General features: G+C 41.7%; 1 protein-coding gene across 1 annotated transcript in view; it reads left to right on the top strand.

Annotated features, from left to right (window-relative positions):
* GMPR (guanosine monophosphate reductase) overlaps positions 1-22,779 on the top strand; it is a 491,435-nt gene that overhangs the window by 144,006 nt on the left and 324,650 nt on the right. Inside the window, exon 2 of the mRNA XM_086965158.1 lies at positions 14,563-14,682. Coding sequence (XP_086821284.1) covers positions 14,563-14,682 — 120 coding nt within the window. The remainder of the gene's footprint in view (positions 1-14,562; positions 14,683-22,779) is intronic.

The raw sequence follows: 22,779 nt of genomic DNA, 5'->3' as shown, positions 1-22,779 counted from the left end.
GTCAAGCGCACACAACAATTGTAGCGGTATGGGTAATCAAGGTAAAGTTGTTCAAGGATAAGATCTCACACAAGTGTTCTTTCTATTCTTTTTTAATGGGTGTGTAGATGGTCCTCCTATCAAAGGAGACCCGTAAAGAAAGAAACCAGCCAACACGTGTTTCGTCAGTAAGGGTGTTTAACCCAATGACTCTTCAGGGCTGGGGGTGATTCAAAGGAAAGGGCTGTGGGAATGTTATCATAGTTAATGCGAAAGAACACATTAAAAACTGACATAAAAGGAAAGGGATGCCAAGTGTGTGTGGAAACCAAGAAAAGGTAGTGAGAGGAGACAAAAAAGTGACTTGCAACTCGATAAAGAATACACCTAAGTTGAAATACAAAACAAAATTGTGACCTAAATAGTGATCGGTGTCTAGTGCATATGAAATGGCATCAAAATGCGGTTACTGCGAACAGATTTTGTTAGGAACAAAAATCGAAAAAAGCACGGGAGGAAGAAACACAGAATAACTAAAAGGAATGCCTACATGGTGGCAATGTTCCTGGTTGAATACCTGTAAAGGAAAAGGAAGAAAAAGAAAAAACCTAGTACTGAGGAGTCCGCTTAAAAAGCGTGAGGTGATGTGAGAACCAGTGACAAAATATCATGAAAGCAAATCATAAAACTAAAATATGGACAATTGTAAATACAATTATTGCGATTCGCCGTTGATCGATTGTCCTGCTACCTTGGGAGGAGAAAGAGCAGTGTGTATGCACAGAACAAATACATAATAATCCAAATATTGTGCAATATAAATGTATGACAAGCGTAAGACTTGGAAATGTATCCACGATTATTCCACCTGGTCGGGCGGGAAAAAAAGGAAAAGAACAGAGAGCCTGCAATAATATCCATGTCTAGTCATGTTTCTGAGCACATGGTAAATCAACTAGTAACAAGAGAAAACAACTACAGTGACCAAGTTATCATTGGATAAAAAAATAATACAGTGAGCACGTGTGCCTTGTGCAGGACCAGGGAAAAGGAAAAAGTACTGATGGTACAGAGTGAGACAGTCGGAAACGTGTAGAAAAAAGTCAGAAAGAAAAATAAGGAGAGGAAAACATTTGGTCTCGAAGAACTTAAAAGTAAGAGTGGTGACAAAAGGGGAGTACCTGCAAAATGTGGAGATGAGGTGATAGCTGCGGGAGAAATAAGTGGAGAAGAAGGCGTTAGTATAGTGGAAGCACCGGGTTAATTGGTGCCACGCCAAACTTAGGAAAAATATAGAATAAAGGAGTCTGACTCACCGGGGGACCGGTGATAATTCCAACCCGGTCCTGATCGGGTGTTCAAGCGTGTAGTGTGCAAGGGTCCGCACAGACAAAAACCGGCATGAAGGATCAGAAGCTCGAATTAGAGCATAGGCGGGTACTGCCTATAGTAATGCAATGCACGGCTGCATGAGGGAAGAGATGGGAATATTCTCAGATATCTCTGGGGCAGGCAGCAGGAAAACAAAAGGCGAAGGAGAATAATCGCCCAAGTGTGGTCTTACCGGTATGCCGTTCGGTCACGCGAAGGGTATAGCCGGATACGGGATACACCCATGCTGTGTTCAAATTGGTCTTATATAACCAGCATGCAATGCGTAAAGGGGAGAAAACTAGAACGCTAATCGCCGCTCGTGTGTGTCAAAGTGATTGCTTGAAATAAAAAAGAGACTAAGCCCAATCATCGGGATGTCGGAATGGGACAGGAGACTAGTAATGTAGAAAGAAAGGGCACGGAAAAATAATAATACTAAAAGTAAGAAGAGCACAATGCTGTAGTTAGACTAGTTCAAGGGTATATTGTGAACAAATGATGATAAATTTATAGAATTTCGCAACTTGGTGTAGAGTGACAAAAAAGGATGGGGGGGGGGAAGTAAAAGAAAGGGCAAAGAATCACAGAATGTTGAGGTTGCCCAAGGAATAGCAGAAAATAAAAGAAAAAAGACAGATAGACAGGGTAAAGGATATTTGGGCATAGGGTTACAATATTGTATTTTAGTGTTTGTGACTTTTTAAACTTTTGATACAGAAAATCAACACAATGTTTTAAATGGCACAATCATATGTTTCATCTATCAAAGTTCATGGTCCTAAAAAATAATGAAGCTCATCATCTGTGTTCTGTCCGTACTTTACTCAGTGAAGGCGCATGATCCAGGTAGCTTCCTGGCATCTAAGTCTAGGTTCTCAGTTGCCCCCTCTCACAATGGCATCTGTTACATCAATCCCAAAGAAATTGAAATTCTTTGTTGTCCCTTGTGAGGGGCAGGTGGCCATGTGTGTTGCCATTGGATAACGTGCATCCTGTTGGAGAATGGCCTGTGCATGTTCTCTGATTCGTTCTCTCAGGGGTCGGATTGTACTGCCCACATATAAACTATGGCATATGCATTGAATGATATATACCACATATCTGGTATTGCAATTTATGTTGGTATTGATAGTGAACTGTTGTTTATGGAAGCCACTGAAGGTCTTAATGCCATGGTTGGCCCATTCCGCAATTGCCACATCTGTAGAAGCCCTTGGATCTTTTTGTTAGCCATGTTGTGTTCCTGGTACCATGAGGAACTGTAGGACATAGTCTATTTTCAGGTTTCTTCAACGTCAATATGTGATCTGGGGTCTGATGGTGATAGCATCTTTCAAAGTTCTCTCTGCTAGTAGGATGCCCCAATGTTTGTTGATGCTCCTTTTTACTGTCGAGCTTATTTTGTTATAGTCCATTACCAGTCTTACTGGTTGGTGTGCAGTGATCTCAGTTATCTGTTTAGTGAGAGTGGCTTCTCTATTCATTCGTTTGATTCTGTTTTTAGCTTTGTGTAGTACCTGGGATTTGTATCCCCTTTTGGAGAAACGTTCGGTCATATCTTGGACGCATAGGTCGAATTCCATGTTATCGCTGCAGTTTCTTCTGGCACGTACAGACTCTCCATAAGGAATGGTATTGATCTGATGGGGTGGGTGTGAGCTGCCTGCGTGTAAAACCGCATTGCAAGAAGTTTCTTTTCGGAATAGACGACTATGTAGGGCATTGTTTTTAATGTAGAGTTCCACATCTAAGAACGTGACATTGGTATTGTTCATATGACTGGTAAATCTCATGTCCATGTCGTTCTCGTTCAGATATTTGCAGAAATCCTCCAGTTTACTTAGTGTTCCGGACCAAATTAGAAGACAATCATCAATATACCTGCCCCAGTAGACTATATTGTCAACCCAGGGCAGGCCTTTGCTGCCCCAGATGAATTCAGCTTCCAGTGCTCCCATGTAGAGGTTGGCAAAGGAAGGGGAGAATCTAGAACCCATGGCAACTCCTTTGGTTTGCCTGTACCACTGTTTGTCATAGAGAAAAAAGTTATTCATGAGTATGATGTTCATCATGGACATAAGCATTTTGGTGTAATCCCATAGAGTGATGGGTCTATTTTTCAGAAATGTGTTCACTGCTGTTGATTGAGGTGTTAACCCAGTGGACATATTGTATAATCTAGTCCTCAATGACATTGAGAAACAATCAGAAAAAACTCAGCACAAAAAAATCAAGACATACTGACAACCTATCTAGGGACGAAAGACTTGCGCTAAAATCTCTCAGTAACAACCATGATCTCATCATTAGAGAAGCGGATAAAGGGGGGAATGTAGTGGTCATGGACAAGGTTGATTACCACAACAAAATTCTCACCCAACTATCTGATACTAGCTGTTACTCAACACTAGACTACAACCCTATATGTCCTCTCACCATTCTTATCAATAAAACCCTCTCGGAGTGGAACATGCAAGGACTAATCAATGAAGAAGAATTCTTGTACATGAAGGTAATAAGACCTACTTATCCGTGGTTATACACGCTGCCCAAAATCCATAAAGGAGGCGCATTCCCACCCGGAAGGCCGATTGTATCAGGCATCGGAGGTCCCAAAGAGAAATTATCACAATATGTTGATGTGTTCCTAAACCCAATGGTTAACAATCTGCCATCATTTATACAGGAAACCAAACACATCCTAGGCATCCTCACAGACATGGAGTGGCAACCTGATCCAATTATGGCCACCCTTTATGTAGTCTCTCTCTACACCTCAATCAATCCCAGCATGGGATTAACAGCAGTGAACACATTTCTGAAAAATAGACCCATCACTCTATGGGAACACACCAAAATGCTTATGTCCATGATGAACATCATACTCATGAATAACTTTTTTCTCTATGACAAACAGTGGTACAGGCAAACCAAAGGAGTTGCCATGGGGTCTAGATTCTCCCCTTCCTTTGTCAACCTCTACATGGGAGCACTGGAAGCTGAATTCATCTGGGGCAGCAAAGGCCTGCCCTGGGTTGACAATATAGTCTACTGGGGCAGGTATATTGATGATTGTCTTCTAATCTGGTCCGGAACACAAGGTAAACTGGAGGATTTCTGCAAATATCTGAACGAGAACGACATGGACATGAGATTTACCAGTCATATCAGCAATATCAATGTCACGTTCTTAGATGTGGAACTCTACATTAAAAACAATGCCCTACATAGTCGTCTATTCCGAAAAGAAACTTCTTGCAATGCGGTTTTACACGCAGGCAGCTCACACCCACCCCATCAGATCAATACCATTCCTTATGGAGAGTTTGTACGTGCCAGAAGAAACTGCAGCGATAACATGGAATTCGACCTATGCGTCCAAGATATGACCGAACGTTTCTCCAAAAGGGGATACAAACCACAGGTACTACACAAAGCTAAAAACAGAATCAAACAAATGAATAGAGAAGCCACTCTCACTAAACAGATAACTGAGACCACTGCACACCAACCAGTAAGACTGATAATGGACTATAATGAAATAAGCTCAACAGTAAAAAGGAGCATCAACAAACATTGGGGCTTCCTACTAGCAGATAGAACTTTGAAAGATGCTATCACCATCAGACCCCAGATCACATATCGACGTGGAAGAAACATGAGAAATAGACTATGTCCTACAGTTCCTCATGGTACCAGGAACACAACATGGCTAACACAAAGATCCAAGGGCTTCTACAGATGTGGCAATTGCGGAATGGGCCAACCATGGCATTAAGACCTTCAGTGGCTTCCATAAACAACAGTTCACTATCAATATCAACATAAATTGCAATACCAGATATGTGGTATATATCATTCAATGCATGTGCCATAGTTTATATGTGGGCAGTACAATCCGACCCCTGAGAGAACGATTCAGAGAACATACACGGACCATTCTCCAACAGGATGCACGTTATCCAATGGCAACACACATGGCCACCTGCCCCTCACAAGTGACAACAAAGAATTTCAATTTCTTTGGGATTGATGTAACAGATGCCAATGTGAGAGGGGGCAACCGAGAACTTAGACTTAGACGCCAGGAAGCTACCTGGATCATGCGCCTTCACTCAGTAAAGTACGGACAGAACACGGATGATGAGCTTCATTATTTTCCAGGACCATGAACTTTGATAGATGAAACATATGATTGTGCCATTTCAAACATTGTGTTGATTTTCTGTATCAAAAGTTTAAAAAGTCATAAACACTAAAATACAATATTGTAACCCTATGCCCAAATATCCTATACCCTGTCTATCTGTATTTTTTCTTTCATTTTCTGCTATTCCTTGGGCAACCTCAACATTCTGCGATTCTTTGCCCTTTCTTTTACTTTCCTCCCCAATCCTGTTTTGTCACTCTACACCAAGATGCGAAATTCTATAAATTTATCATCATTTGTTCACAATATACCATTGAACTAGTCTAACTACACCATTGTGCTCTTTTTACTTTTATTATTAATATTTTCCGTGTCCTTTCTTTCTACATTACTAGTCTCCTGTCCCATTCCGACATCCCGATGATTGGGCTTAGTCTCTTTTTTATTTCGAGCAATCACTTTGACACACACGAGCGGCGATTAGCGTTCTAGTTTTCTCCCCTTTACGCATTGCATGCTGGTTATATAAGACCAATTTGAACACAGCATGGGTGTATCCCGTATCCGGCTATACCCTTCGCGTGACCGAACGGCATACCGGTAAGACCACACTTGGGCGATTATTCTCCTTCGCCTTTGGTTTTCCTGCTGCCTATACCCAGAGATATCTGAGAATATTCCCATCTCTTCCCTCATGCAGCCGTGCATTGCATTACTATAGGCAGTACCTGCCTATGCTCTAATTCGAGCTTCCGATCCTTCATGCCGGTTTTTGTCTGTGCGGACCCTTGCACACTACTGGCTTGAACACCCGATCAGGACCGGGTTGGAATTATCACCGGTCCCCCGGTGAGTCAGACTCCTTTATTCTATATTTTTCCTAAGTTTGGCGTGGCACCAATTAACCCGGTGCTTCCACTATACTAACGCCTTCTTCTCCACTTATTTCTCCCGCAGCTATCACCTCATCTCCACATTTTGCAGGTACTCCCCTTTTGTCACCACTCTTACTTTTAAGTTCTTTGAGACCAAATGTTTTCCTCTCCTTATTTTTCTTTCTGACTTTTTTCTACACGTTTCCGACTGTCTCACTCTGTACCATCAGTACTTTTTCCTTTTCCCCGGTCCTGCACACGGTACACGTGCTCATTGCGTTATTTTTTTATCCAATGAAAACTTGGTCACTGCAGCTGTTTTCTCTTGTTACTAGTTGATTTACCACGTGCTCAGAAACATGACTAGACATGGATATTATTGCAGGCTCTATGTACTTTTACTTTCCCCCCCCCCCGACCAGGTGGAATAATCGTGGATACATTTCCAAGTCTTACGCTTGTCATACATTTATATTGTACAATATTTGGATTATTATGTATTTGTTCTGTGCATACACACTGCTCTTTCTCCTCCCAAGGTAGCAGGACAATCGATCAATGGCGAATCGCAATAATTGTATTTACAATTGTCCATATTTTAGTTTTATGATTTGCTTTCATGATATTTTGTCACTGGTTCTCACATCACCTCACGCTTTTTAAGCGGACTCCTCAGTACTAGGTTTTTTCTTTTTCTTCCTTTTCCTTTACAGGTATTCAACCAGGAACATTGCCACCATGTAGGCATTCCTTTTAGTTATTCGGTGTTTCTTCCTCCCGTGCTTACTTCGATTTTTGTTCCTAACAAAATATGTTCGCAGTTCCCGCATTTTGATGCCATTTCATATGCACTAGACACCGATCACTATTTAGGTCACAATTTTGTTTTGTATTTCACCTTAGGTGTATTCTTTATCGAGTTGCAAGTCACTTTTTTGTCTCCTCTCACTACCTTTTCTTGGTTTCCACACACACTTGGCACCTTTCCTTTTATGTCATTTTTTAATGTGTTCTTTCGCATTAACTATGATAATATTCCCATAGCCCTTTCCTTTGTATCACCCCCAGCCCTGAAGAGTCATTGGGTTAAACACCCTTTCTGACGAAACACGTGTTGGCTGGTTTCTTTCTTTACGGGTCTCCCTTGATAGGAGGACCATCTACACACCAATTAAAAAATAATAGAAAGAACACTTTTGTGAGATCTTATCCTTGAACAACTTTACCTTGATTACCCATACCGCTACAATTGTTGTGTGCGCTTGACTGGTCAGTTACTTAACATAAGGGTAAGTCTCTTTACCCTTTGGTTTCAGAGTTTCGGGGTTTTCTCTGAACAAGCAGCACCAACCAGCACTACCGTTTTCGCGAATAACTCAACCTTGACCTGTTGTGTGCCATCGAAATTCTGAACACTGATAACCCTTCGCTGAACCTCCCTATAGTACACACAGTCCGGTTTTGGCCTAGACTTCGCCTGCACACAGTTTATCCCTATTATTACCAAATGTGCTCATCTCTTTCGGTCAGCCGAAAAAACCCAAGCTTTAAACATAGAAAAACAAAGGTTTGAGGAGCACAGTGAGATTCTTACATCACTTAAAGAATTAATTTCATAATTTACAACTTCTAAAACGACAGTAGAAGACACCATACAGCACACAAGTCAATCTCTCAAGCATATTCTTTTTCATCTTCCTTTAACTTTCAATTTCATAGCATTATGGATGGACAATTCCAAAAATGTGCAACAGCCAAATGTGCAACAGCCTACGCGTTTCGTCCCTTTTATTTTCTGATGGGACTTCTTTAGGGCTGTTTAAACATAAGAACATACAGACAAACAATACATTAGAAATTACATTAGAACATAACACTTATAGCAAACATTCATATTTACAATAACAGACAGATATCAATCTATATACAAAAATAAGGTCCTATTCCAGGCTTATTGGACCTCCAATTGAAATAAATAGCAAACATCACATTTATATTCACAACTCTATGAGGGCAGACAGAAACTTTTTGTGCCTCAAAGCATGCATGTTTCTACAAAAACGCAAAACCACTCTATCCCACCCTTGTGATCCTAAAATATACATTCTCTAGTGTATAATTCATATATATACAACCGTTTATCTTCAAGTGATTACCATGTTTGTTTTAACAGAACTGTTCTCTACTTAACTCCTTCATTCATGAACCGATCAGTATTTCTAAACCATCACTTCCTTCACATTTGATATCTGTCCAGTTCTATGACTAGCTACTACTCAGAAGTAACGGGGCTTCTACTGTCTAATATTTTACCACTTGATTAATTCAATTCGACTAGGTCCCCTTCCACTTTTATTTTCATAATATGTTCATTTTAAGAATACACTCTTTCGCCCTGTCCTAGACTGGTTTTAGGTAGTGCCCTACTTTGATTCCATATTCTTGGTTCTCTATACTATTTCTATGTTTCATATTCTTTATTAACCTGACAGTTGACAACTCACCAACATCTGCTTTTGTGAGAGTCTGCCTCTTCAATAGTACTTCAAATAGCTCTTTGTGATCCTTTTTCAGAATCTAAACATAAAGACACAGGGGGAATATATTTTGCAGTTTGTTGAGAATCCTCATGGGGTCAATGCATTCAACCCAAGATGGCGCATGCAGATGTAAACATAGCCAAAGATATATACCTCGAAATGATTTCTTCCGGCAAACGGGCGATTCTAGCGTAGCTCTGCAACGTAGTTTCCTGCTCTTTTTCTTACTACCGGTGCAAAAAACTCTCAATTAGCATCCTCATAATCCTCGCATAATGAAAATACAAAAGCTACCATTCTTTTATTCATTGCAATTAATTGAAAATAGCCCATTGCTCACCTCTCTCCGCACTCTATTACTAAACAGTACCAAACTTGAGGTAGTTTTGTCCGTGTTCTCTCCAGATTTCTTTCATCATTTTTGACACTCTCTTTCAAATGTCCATTCCAACCCACCGAGGCTTGTAATGCCTTCTGTAACAAGAGACACCTAACATGTTTCTAAGGTCCTCACCAATAGCCTCTTATTCTATGCCTGGATAACAGAGATGACGATCACCCCCTGTCACTGATCATAAAGACTACTGTATGTTTTATCGGGCGGTGCAAATTACCCCAATAGAAGCGTAAAGCCCTTTTGGTGAATATTCTCCAAATGTATGTGCTGCATATAAACGGCAATGACGTCACGTTACTCCTTATGATAAAACCACATCTATTATGTACAGCACTTGAGTACACTAATATAGTACTCACCAAACAAGAGTTGAAGCCAAAGTAATGTAGCACAAACCTCCTTCCAGAGGTCTCCCCTCCCCACCTGGTTACCAGCAAGGCCTCCATTGCATTTAACACTCAAAAATAAAAGAGTCCGAAGCTCCCTAAACTATACGGAAAACCAAACAGACGAACTTAGCCCACTTCCAACCGGCACCCTTGTATCCTCTCTTCATCTGGTTACCGGCGCAGTCCACTGTCTCCCAATGCCACGAACAGACGGGAACTGCAATTCTCCGTCCATTCAAATACCCCTCCTCTGCCTGTGAAAATAATGGGTGGACGCCATCCACCCGCATGTACCCCTGACTCTTCTTGAACATAACTTAAGAGAAAGTCTAAACAACTCACATTTTACTTGTTAGTAAACAAATAGTAATACATTGGATGGCCTCCAAAGCTTCTAGGTGAAAGACTGTATAAGAGATGGCAGATGAAATTGACAAAGATCGATTATAAACTACTTTAAAACTTAGAGGTCCAGCATAAACTCCTTAGAAATCTTGTTTACTCTCTGATACTAGACGGTCCAGAGTGCAACGTTCACAACTTTATGAGATGTGATAGATAACATGCGTTTGAACGAGTGTGTTGGGGGGATCCTTTGCCCGTGTATGCATCTCTATATATTTTGTAATCTCCTGGATTCTGCCTGCCACATAGCGATGCCAGCACTGTAATTTTACTGTGTTCCAATTGTAAATAAATAAAACGAAAATAAAAAATATGTAATACAAAAAAGAAACTTGAATGAATGTGTTCTGGTGGAAGCAGTAAATGATCTTGTATGCATTGTGAAATGGAGAATTTTTATAGTCTCAAAAGAATGATTCCTTTATCTATACAGAATTAACATCAGTGTGGTACTGACTGGGAATATTAATTCGGAAATATTGACGGTCACAATATCTTGACCACAATATCGAGGGACAAAATATCAACAGGTAGGTTTATATATAAATTTTCTATACCTAACTTCACATATATGTACCTTGGTGCTCTATATATCTTCAAGGTACGTAGATGTAGAATTAAGAGTAGTCAACCTTTACCTCCCTCTTTGCGCTTACTTGATAGGCATATTGTTCTTCGTCATTGTGATCATACTATCGAGATCTGTCAATATTTCGGATTTGATATTCCCTACTACAATCCAGCTGTATGATTTCATGCAGCTGATGATCAAATTGAATATTGAAAACAAAATATTCTATCAAATTTCTTTGAATCTTGCACTAATCTGAACTAGTTTATTAGAATCCCACATGTGTATAGGAGGAATAAAGACCTACATTGTTATGTGAGTTTTAATAAAACAACTGCACGTGGTACAGAATTATTTTATCAAGGGGATGATCATCAACACATAAACATATATACAGCCATTTACACATTTTATAAAAAGATTTTGTATGTGCTTTTCTGTTAAAGACAAATCTTGTTTTCTGTTTATTTCTAAAATAAAGAATATTTAGCAAATGTATAGAAATCTTTGGAAGGGCTGAGGATCCATGCTTTCTGTTTCAGTAAGCTGGGTCGTGCCTTGGTCCTGTGAGTCCTTTGGTACCTGTAAGAACAGGTGGACAGAATGTAACTCTGTTTTTGGAACTTTCCATGGCATTAAGCTTTCCACATATGTTTTTATGATCAGAGGTGAATGAAGTCTCTTTGCCACACTTAGGGCCCATTATAAATTGCATGGTACAAGGGTCACGTGATCACTGGGTCAGTAATTACTGTTTCTGACCATTACTCTCGCCCTGTTCCACACAATTACGAGTTTCAGGCCTGGAATGAGGAATAACATTTGAGTAACAAAATGATCAGGCTCTTTCCCGCATGGTACCTGGATTTCAGGGCAGTGGAGTTACCAGGCGCAGATGGAGTTACTTTGGAATAACCATTTGCAAGCCCACACCCAGTAAATCTGGAATTACGCTCCACGGATTCTTAGCTGGGCCAGTGCTTCTGAATTGTATGTTGATAATATTCAGATTGCATGTATTATAATCTGGTTGCAGTTTTATCATTGCACGTCAGTGCAAGTATGTCAAATGCTGAATATTGGTCTGCTTTTGTTTCAGTTGCCATATATATATATTGTAACTCTTTCCTTACAACTTTGCTGTATTGCTGTTTTAATTTGTACCTAATGAAAACTATTACTTCCATTACTTTTGCATTGTTTTGATCTGAAAGCCAATTCAGTCTTACATACTGAAAGAGAGAGTATCATCGTTGATACGTTTTGAATTGTGACGTCAGTTCTAGACGTGTAGATCTTTAAGTAAGCATAATCTGAATCGGAAGTATGGTTGGATAGGTCTTTGAAAGACGTATGCTAATGTGCCTTTTGATTCAGACCACATTCCTAGAAGTTTAACATCACAGTTTTTCCAATTACAGTTCACGTTTGTATTTCCAAATTTACATGCATGCCCTAAGGGAAACAACACTTACAACGCAACTTTTACAACGCTCTACCTTTACAACGAAACTTTTACAATGCAACATCCATTACAACGCATGCCATTACAACGCATGTCACTACAATGCATACCACTACAACGCATCTCATTACAATGCAGTCATTACAACGCATACCATTACAACGCATACCTACACTATCCAACACTTACCCTACTGTTGCACCCCCTGGAGTTAGAATAGTAATTTTTACCCCTACACTATCCATAACTTACCCTACTTTTGCACCCCCTGGAGTTAGAATAGTAATTTTTACCCCTACACTATCCAACACTTACCCTACTGTTGCACCCCCCTGGAGTTAGAATAGTAATTTTTACCCCTACACTATCCAATACTTACCATACATGCAATGTAATGGTATGCGTTGTAATGGTATGCGTTGTAAATATAGTATGCGTTGTAGTGGAATGCGTTGTATAGGTAGTTTCAAAGAATTCGTTGTAATGACATGCATTGTAATGGTGTCCGTTGTAATGGATGTTGCGGTGTAAAAAATGCGTTGTAAAGGTATGCGTTGTAAAAGTGTGCGTTGTAACAACATACATCCATGCCCTAATGCTGATTATAATAAAAAAAAAAAATCATCATTTTGATGGCCTTATTTAGAGTTTGGCGGATATATTACTCTTCACAAACGTGGCGGATATCCTGCCGCCTTATTACAAGTCCTTTGTCTCTTTTGGCACTTGTATTAAGGAAGATCTGTCATGTTTGTGAAGTTGTAAACTGTACCAAACTCTAAATCAGGCCCTTAGTTTCTTGGATGATCATGTTGTCAGTGGTAAATTGGAAAATTCTTAATTTCTCTGATTAATAATCTATAAATCATATCGAGCCCTTTAAGATTCAGCTGGAGGTGGCCTCCGTCAGGTCTACCTTGATTTGAGCGGGATGGCATCCTGGTCCAGCTTTCCTCCTTGCAGGCAGCCATAAGACTAACTTTAGTGCCATAGAGCTGTTGTGCACGTGAGCAGTGTTTGGAAGAGTGGAACAAAATCCCCTGCTCTAATATGAAGTGCAGAGTTGAGATGTTGAAGCAGGCGCCTGCTGGAGGCAGGACATAATTTGTTTAAAAAAATCAATTTAAAAAAGCACAGGGGCCCCAAGCTTTTCTTAGGAACCCACCACCAGCCCAGCCACAGTCCAAGATTGCTGCACAAGAAGTCTGCCTAGTGTTGATTCCACCTCATGCCACCTACTTCCTTTTTTTCATGTCTCTTTATCTCACTCTAACAAGTTTTTTATCCCCACTTTCTCCCTGTCATTGTTTTCAACATTTTATCTTTCTATTCCTTCCTCCCTTTTTTGCCTCTGCTCTGAGCCAAAAGCCAATAATGAAAAATCAGTCTGCGTCCCAAAAAAATGCGTGTTGGCAGGGGCGGCTTCTCTGCAATGGCGTTGGAGTGTCGCCCTACTGGCTCAGAGTCAGCCGCTGAAAAATAAAACAATATCTTACTTTATTTTTATTTTTTAGCTGCTGGCTCTGAACCAACGTGTGCAGGGTGAGTCGGGCTGACCAATCTGAGGGGAGAGGAGGACTGCATGGTGCACCTTTAAGTGTGCTTGTCAGTTTGGCCGGTTGTCTCAGGTCGGCCGCACTGACATGCGCAGGTTTCTCCAACCCGGTTGTATTGTACAGCCGAGTTGGAGAAAAAGTACAGACTCCTTGTGCCTGAGCAAGCGTCTTTTCAGCCCGCCCAGGTCAATACCCAAGTTGCTCTCATGCTTGAGAGCAGCACAGGGATTGGATGGGAGTCATAATGTCGGCAGCACCGGGTAAGTGGTTTATTTTTTATTTTTTACTCTACGGTGAGATGCAGATGCATGTGAAGCATCTTACCCCCATCAGAAATATTGACGGACAAAATATCGCAATGTAGGTTTATATACATTTCAGTACCTAACTCCACATGTATGTACCTATGTGCTATATATATATATCTTCAAGGTACTTGGATGTGGAATTAAGAATAGTAAATCCTAATCTCCCTTTGTGTGCTTACCTGCTCAATATTTAGTCTTTCGATACTGCTGCTCAAGTATCTACCCCTCATGCTGCACTAACATCTACCCCTTAATATTGAAGGCTAAATGTTGTAAATAGAGGCCTGGAGCCTGGTATCATTTAGGTTGCTTTATTCAAGTTAGTCAAGTCTTCAAGATGTAGAGATAAGATATAGGGAAGACCCACCAGGAGTGACCAGCATGCAACTCAGCCTGCCTGGAGCCAACTGCCAGTTGTCACCAGGCTAAGCCCCAAACACTCCATGATGTCACCAAAGGTTCTAGTGGTGACATCATGTGAATGACAGTGAAATGCCACAGGCAGAAAAGAGACAGGCTAAATACAACACTAAAACATCTTCTTTTTTCACAGGTGGATCTTGTACGCACCTTCACATTCCGTAACTCCAAGCAGACGTTCACTGGAATTCCTATCATTGCTGCAAATATGGACACAGTGGGCACCTTCGAAATGGCGGTAGCTTTGAGTAAAGTAAGTCATGAAAAGGGAAGAGTTCTAAACTTTTCCAGATTCTTTAGTGTAATTTAATGTGAGAACGTTTTACTGCAAATACAAAGACTTGTAAACTTTTGCAGAGTCTGTATCTTAGAATGCTATCAAACGGTTGTTATCACTTCTACAGCAAGCTTTTATCATACTCACTTTGTATTGCCTATGGAGGACTTCTCAAAGAGATAAAAAAAGGACCATTAGCAGCGCTCATATCTAAGTTAATTTAATCAGTTTTTCCAAATTATCCACTTAGTGGGCGCACCTTACCTCCATGGACTGATCGAGTACGAATCGGAGAGATTTTTCAATTTGCCGGAAAGCTCAACTTCAGCCTAACCATCTCTATCACTCTCTGTCTACCCTCCATGTTTGCACTGGTAAAAATCCAGAATACATTGTATGCTTCAATATACGATTGCCTTTAACTTTTTTGGGAAAGGCAATTTTTGTTTGCAAACTGAGTAAAATCAGTTAAGGTTCCACCTATTACTGGCTGGAAAGCTCTTCAGAAGAGCCCAGTTCCTTCTCACAATTATTTTTTTATTATGACAGCATCAATGCAAGAAAGGGTAATGAAAGGTATGGAATTTTGGGCATCCTTTGTGCTTTGTTTTTTCATGGCAGCACCAGTAGGTTTTCTTAGGGTATCGGGCTGTGTGAATCTGGACAGGTTTACAACAGCCTTCTCAATGACCCCTGTGGAATACCCTCTCATGTCACATGTGGCAGCCGTTTCTTGCTTAATAAAATCATAATCCTCCCCCGTGGTGCAGTTTCTTCTGGCCCTCAGTAACGCCCCTTAGGGGATACTCCACTTCAGATAGTGCGAGAGGCTACTGTTTGCGTGTAAAAGGCCGCTACCAGCTGCGGACTTCCTAAATAGTTTAGTGTGCAGCTCTGGTCCCATTGCTTCAACTGTTAAATCTAGATGCTGCACCTGGGTGTTACTTATGTGTGCTGTGGAGACCAAATTAAGATTATTAATGTTTAGGGCTTCCACAAACAGCTTAGCCAACAGGGAGCTCCTGAGTCTGGGGCTGATGAGCCTGGTTCGAGTCTCGGCGTTGGCGCTACATCCTGTTATTCTGGGCAAATCACTTAATCTCTCCATGCCCATGGGCAGCTCATGGATACACTGAAGGGTGATAAGCGGTGTATATAAATCTATAAGCAAACAAATTCTGTGCGATCCACAGGATTCTTCCAAATGAATGAGAAGGGGATAGGGTAAAGCTTTGAGAATCCCGGAATCAAGGTTATAATCGACTCACAGACTAAGGTAGCGGAAGGGATTCGTTCTGGTGAATAAATAGTTGTACAGATAAATTGATCCCTCTGTTCTTATTGAGGGAATATGATACATATATCCGGATGTTGCACGTATGAAGATTTTGATTGCCCACATGGGGTGGGGATGGAGGGGTGGGGAATTGATGTTGATTGATTTTTCATTTTCAGATTTTTTTTTTCATTTTTGAATGTCGGATTTTGGATTTGTGATAAGAAACACACTTTTAGGTCATTGATGTATATTTCATCATAAATGATAAAAGTGGTGTAGTGAGTTGATGGATATCTTGATTGGACTACACTCAGGGGGAAATTTACTAAGATTTTGCACATGTTTGCCTCATAAAAGTGACAAAAATTGGCGCTAAATCTTTTTTCCCAATTACCTTTCCGGCGCAAAACCTGGTTAGTGCAGCAAATAACGGAAAAGTAATGCGAAGCAGCACATAGCGCTGCTTTGCATCACTTTTCTCCATGGGGTCGTACCAAGGGTGGTGCATAGGCGTTCCCAAGCAACCAACCAAAGTTTCTCACGCTAAACCCAATATACTAAATAAAATAGATTGGGTTTAGTGTGAGAAAACTGTACCCTTTTAAACTAGGTGCAAGGAAGGAGAAATGCTTTAATTTCTCCTTCCTTTTCCAACTTTGCATGCATGCAACAAGCATACAAAGTGGGAAAAGCTTTGCATCTTGTCTAGGCATAGTAATTTGTACAGGAAGGGTACCCTTCCTGTACAAAACCTATGCTAGACTTATGAAGATACCCTTACACCATGGCGCAAAGGTGTCTCCGTGGCGCACGGCAAATGATTTCAACGCCGGCGTTAGTGAGAGGGGCGGAGAGTGCCTTATTTCAGTAAACAGGATACTCTCCTACTCTCTCCTTTTCACATAGCGCTGCACATTACTTGCGGCTGCTGCAGTGCGCTACGTGAAAAAATAATAAATCTGCCCCTGAGTATTTTATCATGGTTACGAAGAGATGGTAAAGAACCATGAAGGTACGCAGAGACCTGATATCTTATGGAACTGATTTATATTCCTGAAAGATATATTTGAATACCTGTACCCCATTAATGAGTACATATCTCATTGGACTCCATCGGATGTCAAGTTATGTTATGATACTAGCTGTAACTGCCCACAGGGGGTTTGATTTCCAGCAACAGTGACCCTTCGCATTCCGGTGGACCTTTGTAATACATTTATAAACTTTCTATATATTTCGTCATTCATTAAGGTTTTTTGGCATCATTGAGTGGGAATATGATCATGTGTGTCATGTAACAAGAATCGTGATCACCACATGAATGATTAAGTTTACTTTTTTGTGTGAGAGTTGAATGTATCAGAGTTTAGTACTTAGGGGCATATTATCAAGGGGGTTTATCTCTGCTTTTTTGGCTTTAAAAGCCAAGAAAGCGGAGATAAAATTATTTCCCTATTACCTAGCTGTCGCTAACACCAGTTAGCGACAGCTAGTAGGAGATAGCGACCATCTTGGGCCCCACTTTGCATGTCAGAGAAATTTATCACTAATGACATGCAAAGTGGGCGTGCCAAGATGTTAGCAACTGGAAAGAGTCGCTAACATCGCTATCTCCTATTACCAACTTTTGGAGATATTCGCACTAAGCACGAATATCTCCAAAAGCTAACACCTGCCCTGAGCAGTTCTTAGCCATGTTATCCAATGGGAGGTGGATAACATGGCTAAGAGCCTTAGCTCAGTAATGCATGAATATCGCTGACTTTTCAGCGATATTCATGCATTGCTGCCGATTTTTATCGCATTTGCGATAAACCTTGGTAATACCAAGGTTTATCTGCGATAAAAATCGTCGCAGGTCGGCGATACATTTTTGGCTCTAACCAAGCTTGGTAATATGCCCCTTAGTTTTTTTTAATTAAAATATTTTTTTTAATGAGTTTTATATACAAAAATACAGATACAGATATTGTTACATGGGTTTCCCGCAGCAGATAAAGACAGGTTTTAAAACAGTACATTTTGCGCGGGTCCCCATTTGTTGGTCTTATTCGTAGAGAGGTACTTCTGAGATAGGACAGGAAAAAGAAAAGATAGAAATAAGCGGAGAAGAAGGTTATTACTGCACAAGCACTTGAAGTGAACAGGACTCAGGCCATTCGAAACCTCAAAATGTTATTAATTGTGTCATTTGAGATTTCATCAATGATGTCATTTAGCGTTTAAAGAGTGATGTAATATGTTAGGTCGTAAGCACTGTATGGCAGGGGTCCAAGTTATTTTATTGTACCATAAACTGGCGAATTTCAGTGGTTTTCAGGTTGTTTTGAGACCATAACTTCAGTGAATTTCAGTGGTTCCTTTATAAACACACGTTATGGTGTTTTCAGCAAACAGAACCATAACATAACGGAAACCTTTGTGTTTTTTTGTAAATTTCTCATTGTGGAAGTGTTTTTTGCACCTCAATCTAAATGAAATGCTAATCACTGCGGGGGACACATTTTGGCTTTGACTTGTAGGGCAGAGCTGCAGTCTCTGTTGAACATTTTTACACAGGCAACTTAGCCATTAAATTACATGTCTTGTAGCAGGGGTTGACTTCATATCATGTTTTTATGGTAAGCCCCTGTTTCCTAACTATACCAGGGATTGTGTCCACAAAAGAGGTTCTGCAGACTATTCCAACAGCTAATCTGCAATGTGTACTTCCTTCAACTGCACACAGTAGTGCCTAGCAGACCAGGCCCTAAGCAGCAAAGTCAACAGGCAGACCTTTTCCATACGCAGTATGAGGTGCAGGATGTGACCTCTGGGCAGTCCCTGAAACACTTCCTTGGCGGGCATTTAACACTCACAGTGGACGGCCTTTGGCTGTCGGCAGTGGTGGTGAGACCACCTGTCTCAAAGTTGTACACTGCATGGGCCGGGTGCAGGGCCTGCGCTCAGACGCGGCCCTGTTCCCCACTACCTGTATCCATTCAATCCCATTGCATACAGTCTTCAGCCATGTGCAGTGGAGGTGGGCTGCAGGACCTGGCATCTTGTCAGGCCCTGCACCCACTCAATGTATGTGTATGACCTCTATTATTCACGCCCTGTGATAGTGGGGGCCAGATGCAGGGCCATGAGCATCCAGACCCCTTTAGCCCATGAAGCTTGCCCTGGTATGCCAGATAGGAGGTAGCCTGGTAGTGCAACCATATACCGTGCCTCCATGCCTTGCCCAGTTGTGAAGCTTACACCAGGCAGTTTTGGTGTACCAGCTAGGCGATACTACCGCCTCTGTAGTGGCAGTGCTTAATTTGAGCCAGTGGCTTCCGGTCATCGGCACCAGCCCTTAATTATCAACTTATGAAAGCTGCCAAATGGTGGTGCTGTTTGTGTAATTTAGTGATGAGCAGAACAATAGTTGTTCATTAGTTGAGAATACATTCAAGACAACTAATGCCTGTTGCTCAAGCCATTCTTATAGCTTTGGGAACCTCAAACAGTCTGAATTGTCACACTTACACACAGGTAATATCAGTGGCAGTACTTGCACAGGAAATGGGTTGTGCAGGCTGCATTGGACTCTTGACGAGGGCCCTGGCACTTATGTTTTTACAAATTAAGCACTGTGTTGGGGTCCCTTGAGTCTCTGTAGCTTAAACCTGGTGTGAGTGTACCGGGTAGGTTCGTAATGCTGGCACCACATGGTTGTGTACTGAGAGCGTGGTGCTAATCCCTTCACAGCCATGGCCCTTGAACCCCTGAAGCTTGCATACAGTGGTGGTGTACTGTGTGGACAGTACTAGGACTTTCACAGCGGGCCTCTCAAGTCTCTCAAGATTGCACCCATTGGTGGTGAGCCAGGCAAGATCTAGCTCAGAAGGTTAATGTTCTCTCTACAAAGTTATTTGCATTACCTGCAAACAAAGGCATACATTCTAGAAGGACTGGCTCAGGCTTTCGTCCGTGTGAGCTCATGAACTAATTTAACAAGCAAGGCTAGCCCTCTCTTCATAAAGCCAATCTGGGCAGGGCTTCTCTCAAGGTATCAGGCTGGAATGTCTGGGACTGCATCTACCATTTTGCCCCCTTTCTAAAGTCAGGGTGGTCTGCAGCACAATACATAGAGCAGCAGAATAACTATTAGGTTCAAGTAAACACAGTGACCGCGAGGGCCCGTGCTGCTGATTCTATGGTCCATGGTACAAACCTTTTAAAAATGTATATATATTTTCAATACATTTTTATGATCACTCTAAAATTATAATAGGAACTAATAAGAGCAGTCTACAAACTGGCATACACTCGATACCTAGACTCATGAGCAATGGGAGTTTGATAGTACAGTTAAGTCTCACGATTGAAAACTTTTGTATTAAGGCTGAGCACTTGACTCTCTTAATGATTTCCTTATCTATCCACCATATATAACTCTTCCCACATCTCTTCCCACTATGTGTTTACTTCCTCTCCCCATCCCGCATCTTTCCTTCCCCCTGTAGTTGTCAATTCACTGCCCTATAGTCTCACCATTGGACCCAGACCTTATTAAATTTGTGAGGGCATCCCCTTACATTGTAGATCGATTGCTCTGCCTGCATGCACTAGTCTAAGTTTTACGACCTGCATGACTGGGATTTGTTCACCCTCAGTGGTATTTCACTGCACCACAGTCTGACTAAATCTCATTTTTGCTTCCACCAGAGCAGTATTACAGAATAGGAGACTATATTTTGGCAAAGTCTAGTCTCTACATATCCTCAGTAGTGCCACCGTTACTGTTATGTTTATTGATGTCTCCAATTCTCTTGAGAGATGTGTTGCAACACCTTCCCAAAACGGCCTTTCCTCTGAGCAGTCCCATAAAGTGTGCCTCATAGATCCCCTCCTGGGCACAGTTCTTTAGACACCTATCATTAGCAACCCGCCCAATCCTATGTAATCTAGATCTAGTAAAGTAGCTCAGTCAGTGATTTTGAGTTGTATTAGATGGAAGACTAATCAAATAGCGGTCTCCTGAGGTTATATACATGCCTCGGGCCACTCTTCATCAAGCAGAACCTACACATCCCTGGAAGGCAAACAAGCATCCTGAGACCAGTTTCTAAGTTTCACTTCTCATCAGCCAGACTAGCCTCAATCCGTTGGTCCCTTGCTCAGTTTGCCACTGGATTCAAGCTAGCCTGGATGATGAGAAGTGTTACCCTGAAACCGGTCCCAGGATGCTTGTTTCCAGTCCAGGGAAGACCTGGCTTGGCAGTTCGAGCTGGACTGTTCCCATGAGGCACAGGGTCAAGACTGATTTGCATATGGCTGGGTCTGAACTGGGTGGGGCAGAGTGAGCTAAAGAACGATGATGGATTCAACCCAGATCTGTGACTGGGGGTGAGTGTCTGAAAAGTTTCAGCCACCCGGCCGTCATCTCCTTGTGTTTGCTCTGAGCAGAATACACCCAGATTGATCTGGGTGAATCAAATGGTCTATCACCTTGTAAAGACAATTAGCCAAGACCTTGGACAATATTTTCACCTCAGCATTAAGCAGAGATATTGGCCTTTAAGAAGAACGGACTTCTAGGGACTTGTCCTGCTTGTGGGCAAACACAACATTGGCGGTTCTCAGGTATCGGGAGAGCATAACTTCCTCCATTGCCTAAAGAAACATATGTGTGAGTTGATTCCCTAGCCGCCCGCCAGACATTTGAAACATTCTGTTGGGAGGCCCTTGGGTCCCGGCGTCCTTTCTCCATGTATCTCACTAATTGCTCCAGTTATTTCCTTAACCTCCAGTTTTCTTTTTAGGTGCACAGTGTCCTCCCGGAATGGCCTTGGCATGGGGATATCTCAGACAAATTTGTCCAGGTCCTCTCTGAGGCCATCTACCCTGGATCTGCAAAGCTGCTAAAGATGTGTCGCAAAGCTTCGTGCTATATTTATGGCAGTGTGCACCATGACCCCTTACTCGTTCATGACTCCCCTTACCCACTTCTGGTTCTCATCTATTTGAGTCAGCCAGGCGAGTAGTTAGTTTACCTGCCTTATTGCCCACGTCATATAGCTTGAGTTGTTTGGCATGAAACAAGGCTGTGCCTCCCCCTTCCAATGTTTCTATCTGATAACCTCTATTTTGCGCAGGATGGGTATCCTGTCTGCCCCTGGGTTGTGAATGTAGTCTGCCTCTCTACAAATCAGTTGCTCATCTAAATTTTGTAATATCTGAATCTTTTTGTTATGTGAACCAGAGGTAGTAAGCAACATTTGGCTACTCACTACTGTTTTATTGGCTTCCTGTAATGTTTCCTCTGGGTCCACTGATCCTATATAAGTCAGCGGTATGTGGTATCTGCTTTTTGACCTCCTAGTCACGCAGGTACCATGGATCGAGTCTCGACTCTGGGCTCCGACCCTGCAGCCACATGTACAGGAAAGTGCTCAGCAGGGAGTGTCAACGATGCCACATGGTAAGTATGGTGTATCCAAAATCTCCTCTCCTGGGATGTTGATATGAAAAATTATCCAGGCTGGGGAGAGCATGTAATCCCTCAGTGAAATAAGACTATTGGCGGGTTGTGGGGAACAATTCTTTCCAAAGCGCAACCAGACCCACAGCCTTTATGAACCTGCACAATCTATTGTCACCCCTTCCCAGTTGACCTGTGGCAGTGATCCTATCCATGTCAGCATGTAATATTTAGGTTCCCCTATGACCATTATGGCACCTGGAAACTGGGCAATCCAGCTCCCCAGTGTTTCCTGTCTCATGGATTTCATACCCTTGAGTAAGTATACTGTATTAAGTACAAT

Source organism: Lissotriton vulgaris, chromosome 4_1 (assembly GCF_964263255.1).
Source record: "Lissotriton vulgaris chromosome 4_1, aLisVul1.2, whole genome shotgun sequence".
NCBI lineage: Eukaryota > Metazoa > Chordata > Amphibia > Caudata > Salamandridae > Lissotriton > Lissotriton vulgaris.
Note: the sequence above shows the minus strand (reverse complement) of the source record. Positions and strands in the feature narration are given on the sequence as shown.